Source organism: Rhinopithecus roxellana, chromosome 4, assembly GCF_007565055.1.
Source record: "Rhinopithecus roxellana isolate Shanxi Qingling chromosome 4, ASM756505v1, whole genome shotgun sequence".
Classification (NCBI taxonomy): Eukaryota; Metazoa; Chordata; class Mammalia; order Primates; family Cercopithecidae; genus Rhinopithecus; species Rhinopithecus roxellana.
This window is the reverse complement of record NC_044552.1, coordinates 124689311-124705579: the sequence shown is the minus strand read 5'-3', so window position 1 is coordinate 124705579 and position 16269 is coordinate 124689311. Positions and strand designations below refer to the sequence as shown.

The 16269-nt window shown below is 36.0% G+C and overlaps 1 protein-coding gene across 1 annotated transcript in view; it reads left to right on the top strand.

The window, feature by feature from the left end:
• Positions 1-13406, top strand: part of ENPP3 (ectonucleotide pyrophosphatase/phosphodiesterase 3) — a 98026-nt gene extending 84620 nt beyond the window's left edge. Inside the window, exons 22-25 of the mRNA XM_030929638.1 lie at positions 3660-3737; positions 4329-4461; positions 6518-6674; positions 13117-13406. Coding sequence (XP_030785498.1) covers positions 3660-3737; positions 4329-4461; positions 6518-6674; positions 13117-13287 — 539 coding nt within the window. The 3' untranslated portion in view covers positions 13288-13406. The remainder of the gene's footprint in view (positions 1-3659; positions 3738-4328; positions 4462-6517; positions 6675-13116) is intronic.
• Positions 13407-16269: the final 2863 nt, after the last annotated feature.

Here is a 16269-nt window from a genome sequence, read left to right as displayed (position 1 = left end):
ACCTGCCAGAGCTAGTGTGATTTTCCTAAAACTCAAGCCACTTCCCTGTGCAACAGGAAATGTCATTTTTATTAACTTGCCTATGAGATTTTCAACAATTTCACCTTCTTAGAGATTTGTAATTTAAAGATTCTGAAATTTATAATGGGCAAAAAAGCTTAATGAAAGCAAGTAGCGTTATCAATTTAAAACTCCTAACAGAGTTAGGATAAATAAACTGATATGTTTTATGTATCTAGGTACAATCGAGGTACCAAATTTATGTAAGCCCTGTGATAAACATTAAAAATTTGCAACAGGCCAGGTGCGGTGGCTCACACCTGTAATCCCAGCACTTTGGGAGGCCAAAGTGGGTGGATCACCTTAGATCAGGAGTTCGAGACCAGCCTGGCCAACATAAGTGAAACCCTGTCCCATCTCTACTAAAAATAGAAAAATTAGCTGGGTTTGCTGGTGTGTACCTGTAGTACCAGCTATTCAGGAGACTGAGGCATGAGAATGGCTTGAACCCGTTAGGCGGAGGCTACAGTGGCCGAGATTGAGCCACTGACTCCAGCCTGGGTGACAGAGTGAGACTCTGTCTCAAAAAAAAAAAAAGTTGCAACATTTTATTAATAAAATATTTGAAATTGGTGTATAAAATTGTATCTGTTAGGCCATAAGATATTAGTTAATACATCAATGTTTGCCTGACAACGAATAAAATTAATAATTAAACAACTTGTCTCAAAAAATTAAGGATACGGCCAGACATGGTGGCTCATGCTCGTAATCCTAGCACTTTGGAAGGTCGAGGCAGGAGGATCACTGGCTCAGGAGTTTGAGACCAGCCTGGGCAATATAGTGAGACCTCGTCAGTTAAAAAAAAATAGTAATAATAAGGATAAAATGAAACTCTCTTCTAACTCTCCAGTATAAATTCCAATTATTTATTAAAAATAGAAGTTCTATTACTAGCAGGTTCTTATTTTCCTCTAAAACAGAGGTAATGTTATGTTGATTGCCTTTCCAACTTTCAGGGCTTAGTTAAAAAGGTAGAAGAGGCTTTTTGTGGAGTCGGAGAACTATAAACACCATGTGAAATCTTAAGAAAAAAGAGCTACTTGTTTCTTCGTGTCTTTTGGTGTCTACTTATTGGCCTCTCATTGAGGAATTAGTTACCCAGGCAGGATGGTGCATGCCTGTAATCCCACCTACTCGGGAGGCTGACGCAGGGGGGATCACTTGAGTGCAGGAGCTCGAGATCAGCCTGGGTAAAATGGCAAGACTCTGCCTCAATAGTAATTAAAAAAAAAAGAATTAATTAAGATATCCAAGTATAGTTTAAGTATAAAAAGTATTACAATAGAAAATATAAGTGGAATTGTGCACTATTTGTGTTTCTGTGACTGCCTTATTTCACTCAACGTCCTCAGGTTTCATTCATGTTCTTATATATTACAGAATCTAAAATAGTCAAATTCATAGAATCAGAGAGTGAAATGGTGGTTGCCAAGGGCTGGGGGAGGGAGGAATGGGGAGTTCCTAATTAATGGGCATAAAGTTTCAGTTAAGCAAGATAAATAAGCTCTGGGGATCTTCTGTACAGTATTGTATCTAGAGTCAACAGTACTTAAAAAGTTGTTAACAGAGTAGATCTCATGTTAAGTGTTCTTACCAAAATGAAATTAAATGAAAAAGGATGCCGGGCGCGGTGGCTCAAGCCTGTAATCCCAGCACTTTGGGAGGCCGAGACGGGCGGATCACGAGGTCAGGAGATCGAGACCATCCTGGCTAACATGGTGAAACCCCGTCTCTACTTAAAAATACAAAAAACTAGCCGGGCGACGAGGCGGACGCCTGTAGTCCCAGCTACTCGGGAGGCTGAGGCAGGAGAATGGCGTAAACCCGGGAGGCGGAGCTTGCAGTGAGCTGAGATCCGGCCACTGCACTCCAGCCTGGGCGACAGAGCTAGACTCCGTCTCAAAAAAAAAAAAAAAAAAAAAAAAAAATAAATGAAAAAGGATTTGAATAAACATTTATAGGTTTGCAGCTTTTAATCCTCACAATAATTCTGTGAGACAGATGCCATGAGACGAAGTACAGAGGGATGCAGCACTTTGCCCCAGGGGTGCAGTTGTGAGCAGCAGAGCTGGGGTTCCCACCTGGGCTATCTGCTTCCAGAGCACACTCGCTGAACACTCACTGTGCTAGACAGCACAGCCATAAATCCTGAGAGCCCATGATTTGTGGTGTTCCCTTCAGCAGTCTCTGTATTAGTCAGTTCTCATACTAATAAAGGCATACCCGAGACTGGATAATTTACAAAGAAAAGGGGTTTAGGCCGGGGGCGGTGGCTCAAGCCTGTAATCCCAGCACTTTGGGAGGCCGAGATGGGCGGATCACGAGGTCAGGAGATCCAGACCATCCTGGCTAACACGGTGAAACCCCGTCTCTACTAAAAAATACAAAAAATTAGCCGGGCGAGGTGGCGGGCGCCTGTAGTCCCAGCTACTCAGGAGGCTGAGGCAGGAGAATGGCGTAAACCCGGGAGGCAGAGCTTGCCGTGAGCTGAGATCCGGCCACTGCACTCCAGCCCGGGCGACAGAGCGAGACTCCGTCTCAAAAAAAAAAAAAAAAAAAAAAAGAAAAGGGGTTTAATGGACTCACAGTTCCACATGGCTGGTGATGCCTCACAATCATTAGGGAAGACGAAGGAAGAGCAAAGACACATCTTACATGGCGGCAGGCATGTGTGTGTGGGGGAACTCCTCTTTATAAAACCATCAGATCTCGTGAGACTTACTCACTATCACGAGAACAGCATGGGAAAGACCCGCCCCCTTGATTCAATTACCTCGTACGGGGTCCCTCCCACAACATGTGGGAATTACAGGTGCTACAATTTAAGATGAGACTGAGAGGGGCACAGCTAAACCATATCAGTCTCTATCAAGTAAAAACTCATTTTCTTCAGAAAATTTTATTTTGGAAGTCAGCTGTCTATAATAACATTATTATTTTGTGCACTACAAATAACTACGCATATATCTCTGGCATTCTGTTTGTTTCCTAGGACTGCTGGAACAAATTACCAAAAAAGATTGAGTTAAAACAAAAATGTATTATCTCACAGTTCTGGAGATCAGAAGGCTAAAGTCAAGGTGTTGACAGCCATGCTCTTTTTGAAGGCTCTAGGGGAAAATCCTTCCTTGTCTCTCCCAGCTTCTGGTAGCTCCAGGCATTTCTTGGCATGTACTGGTATCACTCAAACCTCTGCCTCCATCTTAACAAGACCTTCTCCCCTGTGTTTCTCCTCTTCCCAAATCTCCTTCTCCCTATTAAGACACTAGTCACTGGATTTGCAGTCCACCCCTAAATCCAGGAGAGTCTCATCTAGAGACTCCTAGCTACATCCACGAAGACCTATTTCCAAATAAGTTTATATTCACAGGGATGAAAGGAATGGTTAGGACTTGGATGTAGCTTTTTTGGATCACACTTCAACCCACTACAGACATAAAACTGCCTGCATTATTAATGACTTCTGTTAGAAAGTACTATTTCTGTACTTTGACTGTTAATAAATTTATATTAATATGTAATAGTAATAGGCCTATTGTGCAGTATGTTATATTTTCTCTTATAGCTAGATCTAATAAGATCCATTTGTTTTGCAGCCATCAATAGAACTTCTGATAGCCAATATGATGCTTTAATTACGAGCAATTTGGTACCTATGTATGAAGAATTCAGAAGTAAGTATGTGTTTAGAGTATTAATTTTAAAATAGTTAAGCGACTCCCTGAACTTTCAAACTAAACGCATTTTTTAAATTGCAGTTTGTTCCTGATATTAAGGTCATTTTGTTCTAATGGTTTAAATATAGATACAGGAAGGATCCCTCACATAGATTCTTTTCAACTTTGACTTTGAGTGACTTGTTGCTAGAATTCTGATAATTTGTTTTTAACCCTTAATTTGATTACTGCCACTCACTAAAAGTAAATAAAAGGTAAATGTTCATCCCCAGAGTAATAATTAATCAGGCAACATATGTGTTCTGATTATTTTTAACACTCGCTGTCCCATAAGCAACTCAGCCCTAGGGAGAAATTTGGAGGCCTATTTAACTGTAATTTCAAGACTATAACTACAACAACAAAAAGCTGTCATCAATGTAGCTGTTTATTTTTGCTTGTGAAGCCTGTTCTAGAGAATTACCCAATCACCACTGACAATGATTAAAGCAGAATTTCATGCTATTTAAATGTACTTGTCTATAATAGAAAATATTGTCACATTCAACTGAAGTAGCCATTTTAAGCACTTTATTATTTTATTTTTAGAAATGTGGGACTACTTCCACAGTGTTCTTCTTCTAAAACACGCCACAGAAAGCAATGGAGTAAATGTGGTTAGTGGACCAATATTTGATTATAATTATGATGGCCATTTTGATGCTCCAGACGAAATTACCAAGTAAGTGTTTGACTTTTTGATTTATCAATAGGTCTCATGAGGGGAAATTCCAATATTTTAAGTAAAGCTTAGTACTTTAAATATTACATAATACATTCATAGACAAATGTTATTGTTGACTATTTTCAATCTAGTCTATCTAAATATTTAGGAGAAAACTTATATTGCAAAAAATTTAAACTAAGGGGCAAAGAAAACACTTCCTGGAAAAGTTTAGCAAAAATTTCATTTGGAAAATTGCTAAATTAATGGGCAAAGATAACATGAAATTTTGTAAAGGCTAAAGAGGTAGAGAAAACTTGATGTACTATCAGTGAATATAAAACCAATCTAACAATAAATGAAAAAAAAGTCAAGTAAAGACTAAGGTAAATTTTACAAGAATAGTGAAAAGTCATGTAAAGACTAAGGTAAATTTTACAAGAATAGTGAACAATTCATAAAAGCATTTCCCAGGAGACAATATAGGTAAATTTCATGATGCAGAGAACTAGTCCTAACTAAACTGTACATTTTAGTACTAAGCCTGGTCATAACAGGTTGCTAAGAATTAGTTTTGAATGCAGAGCACAGTAACAGAGTTTTAGAGAAGTTTCATCTACCATTTCTCTTTATTATCAAAACATATGAAGGACCAAACTAAACAACTATACTAAGCCTAGATTATGTAAAGCAATGATTTCTACCTGTACCTTCTGATAAAGTAACATTTATGACTACTAAGTATGTGGCCTTTTTCTATTTTTTTCACGATGTCTTTATTTCAGTATTGAATGCATACTGAATCAATATTTCAGTATTGACTCTATCTTTCACAATTTCTTAATTCTAATAATTCTAACTTTGACAGCATTTTACTATATGCTAGGTACTTTTTAAAGAACTCACATATACATCAGTTAAACCGCAAAGATACCCTAGTTAGGTTCCATTAGCCCCCAGTTAGAGTTAAAGAAACTGAGGTTAAACAATTTATCTAAATTCTGCAACTAATAAGTGGTAAAGCCAGAATATGAACCTGGACGGCCTGGCTCTGAGTCCATGTTCTAAATCACAGTAATACATTTCTATTTATACCAGCTTGCATTCCTTTGGTGGAATCAGATTTTGCACTTAAAACTTTTGAAAACACTTTCATGTTCATTATCTGAAACCAAAGTACTGTCACATCAGTTGTATGGATTTATCCCCATGTCTACACTGTGAAGTTGATAGCACAGAATCACATCCTTGGAAAGCTGAGGAAGCTCAGTAAATGATAGAATTAGAGGATGAGTGAAAGTCCAAACATTTTGTGGAAGTGCACGGCTGGAGGTGGAATCTGGGCTCCTTCATTCTCAGCTTCTGCTGTATTAGTAAACACTACTGTGAAGTATGAAGTCAACAAAACGAGGAAATGCAGGAGGCAGAATATCATGCTCTGCTTCTTTTTTTTCTTTTTCTTTTTTTTGTAGTCTAATATTTTTTCATGTTAGAATGACCAAGCTTGGACTTCTGCTATAATCTCTATTCTGGCTGATGGGAGTAAAAAATATATGACTTTGTGGTTTTTATTCATTACTTTCTTTTACTATATTTTTACTTTGGCATTTCTTTAAAACTATATGAAGACATTTATTGACCTGGTGCAGTGTCTCATGCCTGTCATGCCAACACACTGAGAGGCTCAGGTGGGAGGATCATTTGAGCCCAGGAGTTTAAGACCAGTTTGGGCAACAAAGTGAGAAACCATCTCTATTAAAAAAAAAAATTCCAAAGTACCATTAGAAGTAAATATGTGTGTGTGTGTGTGTGTGTGTCTTTACATAGTTTTTTTTCATATATATTTGCATATTTATACCAGCTTGTATTCCTTTGGTAGAGTCAGATTTTGCACTTAAAACTTTGCATGCAAGTTATTTAAAAAGTACCTAGCATGTAGTAAAATGCTGTCAAACTTAGAATTATACGAATGATTGTTTTACATATATATGAAAAAACTATGTAAACACACTTATCACCTTTAGAAGCAAAAGTGTAATAACATCAAAACATGTTTTCAATTATGTTTTGTAAGACATATAGCGAACACTGACATTCCCATCCCAACGCACTACTTTGTGGTGCTGACCAGTTGTAAAAACAAGAGCCACACACCGGAAAACTGCCCTGGGTGGCTGGACGTCCTACCCTTTATCATCCCTCACCGACCTACCAACGTGGAAAGCTGTCCTGTGAGTATGCTTTGGGAGGGTCCAGGACATGAGAAAATGAGTCAGAGCTCTTTTGGGCTCTCATAAAAGTGGCTCTAAAATGTATTTTCTTAAGTGTTTCATGGGGAAAGTTGTAATACTTCATTTTTAGGCTTTTCCTTAGACTATTGATCTCTATGTAATTAATATCAATTTAAACATATACTGCATAGTTGAACATATGTATACCTCATGTATTTTATTTATATGTTTTATTCACATTCACTAAGAATGAAAGAGATGAAATCTTGTTAATCTCTTTTCTTTTTTTATTTATAACATGAAAATTGTATGTATTTATGAGTTATAGTGGGATGTTTATATGCATGCATACTTTGTATACTGATGAAATCAGGATAATTAGCATATCTACTACTTTAAACATTTATCATTTCTTTGTGGTAATAACACTCAATGTCCTCTCTTCTAGCTATCTTGAAATATACAATACATTGTTATTAACTACAGCCACTCTACTATGTAATAGAAACAGCAGAACTTATTTTGATTTTGGTCACAAATCTTAAAGTTATTCCCAATGTTATCACTAAATTAATATTTCCGAATGAGTATGTACATGTAAAAATTCCATCAACTTGAGCCATGGGGTATGAAATTGATTATACACATGCACACACAAATACACACAGTTCAAGTAACATTCTTTTTTAAACATCATTTATTAGGCTACCTCAAAATCCTTTTTGGATCAAGGCAGATTATATGTAAGTAGTTAATTCAACTTGCATATAAATTCCTTATAGAAAAAATATGTATCCTGGAACTTAGGTTTTACTGAAGTCATTCAACAAATATATTGAGTACCTATTAAGCATACAGTATCATGATAGAAACTCTTTAGAATGCACAAAGGAGGAACACATTGTCCCTGCTTTTAAAGAGTTCATATATAACTTTAATTTATATATGAGACATAGACACACAATTTAGTCAGTCAACAATGCAAGAATTATTCTAAAAACTAAAAAAATAAAAGAGGTTGCAAAGTTGGGATCAACGGACAATTAATGTTAAAAGGATTTAATATTTGAAATTAAAATCACATTTGGCTGGAATGATCAATAAAAATTTTATAAAATAAGGTGTAAGTAGGGCTGTGCCCAAAGGATGGATAGAATTTGAGTATATTGAGAAGACTACGAAGAGTCTTCCATGGAGGGTGGGTATGAAGAATGAAGAGGATTTAGTAACTGATTGGATACAAGAGCCCCCACCCCAAAAGGAAACTCAAAGATGAATCAGATTTGAATGTTGGTAATTAGGAAAAAGGCAGAAAGAGGAAAGTTACGAATGAGAACTTTTTGGTTGGTAGATAGGATCAGCTAAAGCTAGGCATTTTAAGTTTGTGGAAATGGGTATTGATGTGGAAAGTCCCATAGGCAATTAAAGCCTGAGAATTAAAGCTTGGGATCTAGGCCAGATTGGGATTCATCTATATCTTTCAGGTATTCAACACATGAGTGCCTTCACCATGCTGTGCACTATAGAAGGTACTCACAATTAGAAATCCAGGAAAACATTAGAAGAAAGAGATAAGTGATGTAAGAGAGGGACAGATAAACTGCTATAGTAGGATTTCAAAGGAGAATTATTTCCTGACAGGGAGGGTGACATTTCAGTTGGGTCATGCAGATACGATTTTACTTGAGTGTTTAAATTGTTTAACGAAGGTGGCCAAGTTTAAAGGCTGAATAGTGAGCCATTCACTATTCCTAAAATGAGGAAGAAGAGTTTCTAAACAGGAAACTATCAGGATATGTTGTTGAACTGAATCCCTTCCTACTTTTCCTGTCAGCATTTTATTTGGTTGAGACAAGGGTAAGCCATTATTCTTTACTTCCTCTTCCAATGACAGACATCAATGACTGATATGGTGTGGTACTCTACCATGAAATCCGGATTAAACTGTTCGTTATTACAGAGGTTCCAGGTAGACATAATGGAGTGATTACAATGAGTACACAAAGAAAAAAACATTTGCTATTCCTGGTCTGGGCCCTTTTGACCTTCTATTAGGACTCTTGAAAATGAATCTTAAGTAGATATGTGGTCTCCTCTTCTCTTTTCATTTGTCAGTTTGCACTACTACAAACTTACTCATCTTAAAATTTAGTTTATATTTTGTTATAGCCTCTCACCCCAAAACTTTTAATTATGCTGAACAATAACAACAAAATACAAAGGAGCAAACAAAAACAACTTCCAGCCTGTACTTAAGTCTCTTCACAATTTACCCTCAATTGACCTTACAGGCTAATGTTCCAGGCCAACTGGAGCCCTTGAAATTACTTGAGCACATCTTGAGTTTGCTTACCTCATCACTGTTGCCTATGTTCTTCCCTCCTCTATAATTCCCTTCTTTTCCATCTGCTAAAAATTCCACCTGGGAGTCAAGGTAAAGTGCAAATAATATGAAGCTTTCCTTGATTATTCAAAGTAGAAGTGATCTCTCCAAAATTAATAGAGCATCATCTCTATTGAAAAGGACATCATCAGTAATAAATTGGACATATCCAAGATTTTGAGGAATTTGCAGTATAGTAATAAGAATGTGACATCTATACAGATAATTATGAGACAAAATGCAATGAGTATAAAGCAAACTTAAGCCAAGCTATGATTATAAAAGAGTTTGCAAAGTTAATAAGAGTAGCTGTCAATTAGATATGGGTAAGGAAAAGGCAAGATGAGGGAGAGGCAAGGATGACTAAAAATCCAGGGCATGACTAACCAGGAAATGTATACCACAGATGATCTTTTGTTTTGAGAAGGATGGATTTGCTCTTGGTGGTCTTCAGTTTGACAGACTAGTTGAATATTTAGGAGGATATATGAGAAATAGTATAAAATAGAACTTAAATACATGGATTTTGGAGTTGGACATTCTGGGTTCAGTGAATGACTTGGTTTCTTTAGGTAAGTATGTTAGTTTCCTCACCTGTTATATCTACTAAGGATAAAATATTCACCTCCTCTTATGAAGTTTGTAAAGATAAAACAAAATAATCTATATAAAACCCTAAGACTTCCCAATATAAAAAAAGGTGGCTATTATAAAGGAATCATATCTTATGATAAAGTTACATTCTAAAGTCAACAGAGGCCAGGCACAGTAGCTCACACCTGTAACCACAGCACTTTGGGAGGCCGAGGCAGGCACATCACCTGAGGTCAGGAGGTCGAGACCAGCCTGGCCAACATGGTGAGACCCCATTTCTACTAAAAATACAAAAATTAGTCCAGGTGTGATGGTGCATGCCTGTCATCCCAGCTACTCGGGAGGCTGAGGCAGGAGAATTTATTGAAACTGGAAAGTAGAGGTTGCAGTGAGTGGAGATCGCACCACTGCACTCCAGCCTGGCCAACAGAACAAGACTCTGTCTTAAAATAAAATAAAATAAAATAAAATAAAATAAAGTAGTCAATAGACAGTGAAATTGAATCTCCTATATGCAAATCATCCAGAAAGTATAGTACATTCACAAACTGTTTCTTAGTAAGTCTAAACCAGCCAATATTTCCAATAGCATTTGGATAGGTAATTGTGCTTTGATGCACCTGATAAAATAGATGGCTTGCTTTAAACATTGCATTGTATGAAAACTCTGTACTTTAAGTATTTGAATTACACAATGTACAGAAGTACTCCCACTATTAAGAGGTTAGAGGGAACTGAGATCAAGCTATAGGAATGATAGATTCACAATTTTGTCCCACACTTGGTATAAGGCATTAGATCATATTTTCTTATTTATTTTGTCCTTTCCTTGTTCCTTTCATCTTTTCTTCCCTCCTTTTCCCTTTTCCCTCCTCCTGTCATCTTTGTACTGTTAAATTCTGTCAGATAAATGAGAATGTAGCCATGAGTTCAAGTGACTTTCCTTGTAAGTTACTCAGCAGATATGGAAAATACAGATATGGAACTTGGAGGAGAAATCAGAACTGCAGATCTAGATTTGGGATTAAATCATGGGTGTGAAATACAATTGCCAAAGGGGAGAAAGTGGAAAGAAAAGATCCCAAATCAAATTGAGGAAAATGTCTATGCTTCCAGGAAGTATAGTCATCTGAGGAAACAGAAGGTATTATCAAACAAGTAAACAGAACAACTGTGGATAACAAAGGAGGAAATTCAGAAGCTACCTGGAGTAGCTAACTCATTGAAAAGTCTGAGGACACCCCATTCAGTGAGGTCATCATTGACAAAGTAGTTGCATTAGCATGATAGCAGCAATCACCGGACTGTAGTGGCTAAGGAAAGAGAATAAGAACGTGGATAGGGCAGAAAAATGCTGAAATCAATTTTGTCTCAAAAAATGAGTTGTATTTTGGGTATATACAATACACTTAATTCTGTAACAGGTCATTTGTACACACACACGTACCCCCGTCCACACACATATATTAATATCAAAGTATATTTAAATATAGCTCATAAAACTGTGTAGCCTATTCCATTGGCATGGACTGGTGCAACAAGGGCAGTTGTCTACAGCTGGCTTCTGTTCAGATTAGTTGGTGCCAGCGACTTACTCAGTGTTAAATACCTTAAGTATCGTCTCTGCGTAAGTATAGTTTTGTGCTATGCTTTGTGGTCATTTCCCTGCAAATTTAAAAGAGGGAAGACTGCCAGGTACTGGGTAAACATTTAGGGATGGATGCCAAATAAGTCAGGAGAGAGTGGAGTCATATAAACCAAATGGGAGAAAACGTTATGAAAAAAAGTGATCAAAGATATTAGGTGCTACTGAAATGTGCAATGGTAAAGGCAGAATAGAAAGACTTTGAATTAGACTCCCATTGAAAGAATGAACTCAAACTAACATAGCGAATTTTTTTTTTCTTTTTTGTTTTTGTTTTTTTTTTTAATATTAGCTCGCTTTGTGAATCTGACACAAGTGCTGTAGAGGTTAGGAACAAAAAGTATTTCCTCTTACACTTCCTCTGGCTCAGATAGTGGCTATCTGTATTAAGCCTGCATACTTAAACAAGTAAACCACTGCGTCAAAGTCAAATGAGAATCATGAAAATACAGTAATCTGATTAAACAAACTCTGAAACTTTCTTATTATGTGAAAAGTTAACTGAACTTTAGCAATATCATATGAATACCAGAAAATTATTATTTATAATAAAGAATAAAGAATGTGATAGAAACCCATGTTTCTAAATTATTGAACTAACTTTCATATTGTAAAAACAATCCAAAATAAAGCGGTCGAGAAATAACTGAAAAGATGCACAAATATAACAATAGTCAGCATAATAAAATATAAATGGCATAAAACACTATTTTACACCCATGGTTTGGCAAAGATGTGGGGAAACGGGAATTATCTTTTACTGCCTACGGAACTGTAAATTGGTATGAAGACTTTGAGGAGTGTTGGGTTTAATATCTGATAAAGTTAAAATTTAATGTACTCCGTCACGCGTGGTGGCTTATGCCTGGAATCCCAGCACTTTGGGAGGCCAAGGCAGGTGGATCACCTGAGATCAGGAGTTTAAGACCAGCCTGGCCAATGTGGTGAAACCCCATCTCTACTAAAAATATTAAAAAAGTAGCTAGGTGTCGTGGTGGGTGCCTGTAACCCCAGCTACTTGGGAGGCTGAGGCTGGAGAATTGCTTGAACCTGGGAGGTGGAGGTTGCAGTGAGCTGAGATCACACCATTGCACTCCAGCCTGGGTGACAGAGTGACAATGTCAAAAAAAAAAAAAGAAATTGAATGTACTCTATGGCCCAGCAATTTTATTAACATATCCTAGAAACTCATGCTCTTGAACACAGGAGGTATATACCAAGTTATTTATTATAGCATTATTTATAATAAAAATTTTATCAACATGAGATGAAAAATTTAATTGTGCTGCATTTAAATGAGGAAATATCAAACCACAGCTAAGAACAAGTCACTTAACAAGACCTAGATATATCACTATAGATTACAAACATTAATACCGAATGAAAAAAAATGTGTAGAATACCATTTATAATATTAACATAAGTTTAAAGACTCATCAGTAGTGCATATTGTATAGTGATGTACAGTAAAAGTTTGAAAAAACAGACTGGGATTCGCCCTGATATAAAGATGTTTAGTTCTGAACAGAGGAGCAGTGGGGACTTAACTTCATCTGCAATATTTAATTTCATTAAAAAATTTATATCTGAAGTAAACATAAAAATGGATAAATTTTGAATACTGTGTTCTATGTTAGTTATAGTATACTTTGTACTTTTGTTTTCTTTTTATTTTTAAAAACTAAATTTAGCTGTATCAAATTAAGATTTAAGGAGATAAATATCATCAGCAAAAAGACAACTTCTAAGCAATAAAAATATTTCTGTTCATGAAAAATACCGCCTTGTGAAAAAGAAAGTGTTGTGCTTTTCTTTTTCAGGAAGGTAAACTGGAAGCTCTTTGGGTTGAAGAAAGATTTACAGCTCACATTGCCCGGGTCCATGATGTAGAGCTTCTCACTGGGCTTGACTTCTATCAGGATAAAGTGCAACCTGTCTCTGAAATTTTGCAACTAAAGACATATTTACCAACATTTGAAACCACCATTTAACTTAATAATGTCTACTTAATGTATAATTTACTGTATAAAGTAATTTTGGAAAAATGTAAATGATTTTTTCTGGAGATTTATAAAATAAAGTTTTTTATTATTCCTTAAGTCCCCTAAAAGCCATAATTTTTATTATTCCCTTTTCTCTTTTTCATTTCTATGAATATGTATTATTTTAAAGTTATATTTTTCACACAGAGATGATGCTATCTTACACCTTCCCTTTTTTGTTGGGTTTTTAAACTCTAATCTCATGACAGATTATACCTTCCTTATTACATGTTTTATCTCAGAATCTTTGAATATATTTTTCTGCCCAGAATTATCTAAACAAAAGAGAGAACAAAAGCAGTATGTCTCACTTGGGAACTGAATCAGCTCTAAATCAGTTTTGTCACAAAACTTTTTGTATTTGATTGGCAATACTGATTAAAATTTAAAATGCACAGAACTTTTATGCTGTAATTTCACCTGTAAAAACTGTCCCAACAGATGTGCTTGACACAAATGCATGAAAATGACATCTTTTATGATAGCAGAAAACAGAAAACAACCTAAAAGACTGGTTAAACAAATTATGAAATTTGTTTTGTTGAACAAATATTGTTCCATCTCTATAAAGACAGAAGTAGATCTATATATATCTTGAATGTATCACTATTGTTAAGTGAGAAAGCAAGTGGTAGAACAATGTATGTAGCCTACTGTCATTTTTCAGGGATCAGCAAACTTTTCCATAAGGGACTGGATGGTAAATTTTTTAGGCCATACAGTCTCTGTTACAACTACTTACTCTGCTGTGGCATCAAGAAAGCAGTCATAGATAATACAAAAAAGAAATAAGAGTGATTGTTCTATTAGTCTGCTTTCACACGGCTATAAAGAAATACCTGAGACTGGGTAGTTTATAAAGAAAAGAGGTTTAATTGATTCACAGTTTCGCATGGCTGGGGAAGCGTCAGGAAACTTACAATCACGGCAGAAGGAGAAGGGGAAGCAAGCACTTTCTTCACAAGGTGAAAGGACGGAGTGAATGTAAGCAGATAAAATGCCAGACACTTATAAAACAATCAGATCTCATGAGAACTCACTCACTATTATGAGAACAGCATGGGGAAAACTGCCCCCATGATCCAAACACTTCCCTCCCTCAGCACGTGGGGATTACAATTCGAGACAGGATTTGGGTGGGGACACAGATCCAGACCATATCACCTATGTTCCAATAAAACTTTATTTACAAAAACAAGTAGCGGGCTAGATTGGGTCCCTGGGCTGTAGTTTGTCAGCCCCTGATTTATATAATAAAATCTGGGCTGGGGGAAGCAGGAATTAATAGAAAAAAACAGAAAAAAAGATAATATTTTTATTTTTTGCTCTTTGTACTGCCTGAAGTTTTTTGTTTGTTTGTTTGTTTGTTTGTTTTTAACTCTCTATATGTATTTCTTGAATTTTCAAAATAGAGTTATGAACCAAAGAGATCCCAGCAATTATTTCAGGGGCAATACTATTGGTCAGATTTTAGGGTTGCTAGACTGATAATTTTCCAGATTCTTCTCTGATATAAAGATAAGTTCATCCAGGGACACAGGCTTTGTAGCTAATGAAAAATCTTGTGACCTGAACTTCAAGGAATACAAATTCTATTTCTATTAGAATTTCAGTTGAATTATGGTTATTAATTACAACCAATTGCGATGTTAGTTTATTCCCACTGAATCTTTTTTAACATAGTTTCTTCACATGTAGAATTTAGGTCAAAAATGTATGCAGTGCAAAATGTGCAATACAGACAGGCTGCAAGTTAAGACACAAATAGGAAATTATTTCCGGATACACAGCAACAATGTTAATACTCTTCATATAGAGACAATTTTTCCAATCAATGTTCTCCTGCCCCACCATGGCCCGGAAACTAAATAAGATCACCTGGAATTTACAACTCACAATAGGAAGACAGATGGTGGATGTTTACAACCCTGAACGGAGTTTAATAGCCCTGTTTCCTCATTACTTCTGAGTTGGTCTGAAAGTGGCTAAATTGTTGTTATAAAAATAAAAAGAGAAAAATTAAAACCACATTTTTTTTTTTGAGATGAAGTCTTGTTCTGTCACCAGGCTGGAGTGCAGTGGTGTGATCTCAGCTCACTGCAACCTCCGCCTCCCAGGTTCAAGTGATTCTCCTGCCTCAGCCTCCCGAGTAGCTGGGACTACAGATCCCCGCCACCACACCCAGCTAATAAAATTATATTTTTTACACAGAGATTGTGCAATATTATATCTTCCTTTTGCATATTCATTATTCCATTAAAAAAGAAATATGTATATGTAAAGCCATTTTGAATGAATGAATACCAGTGATTTAATGGATCATGAAATTATAGAGGATTTGGTATATCTACTTAATAACTTTGAGTATGTAGCCTATATTTACAACAAACTTGTTTTATTTTTAAAAATCTGAAAATGTAAGCAATAAAGTTAGTTACACTTCAAAATATTTAGAAAGGATTTTATATGTACACAAAGTTCGCAAGAATAGTATAGGCCGGGCACTGTGGCTCACACCTGTAATCCTAGCACTTTTGGGAGGCTGAAGTGGGCAAATTACTTGAGATCAGGAGTTCAAGACCAGCCTGGGAAACACAGTGAGACCCTGTTTCTATTAAAAAAAAGAATAATGTGAAGAAAAGAAGTCTTTATAACCCTTACCCAGATACCTCAATTAACATTCTCAGTATGTACATTTATATATAATTTTATTTCTACCCCTGTACTTCTGGTAGTACATTGTAGTGATTATGCCCATTAACACTGAATACTTCACTGTGCAAAGATCAAGAACATTAACTCACAGTAAGTTTAATGTTGGTACGATGCTACAAATAATCTAATTTATGAACCTATCAATTTTTGTCATGTTTTCAACAATTTTTTAATGATATTTTCTTTTTTGGTCTAGGATCTGAGAGAGAATCATTC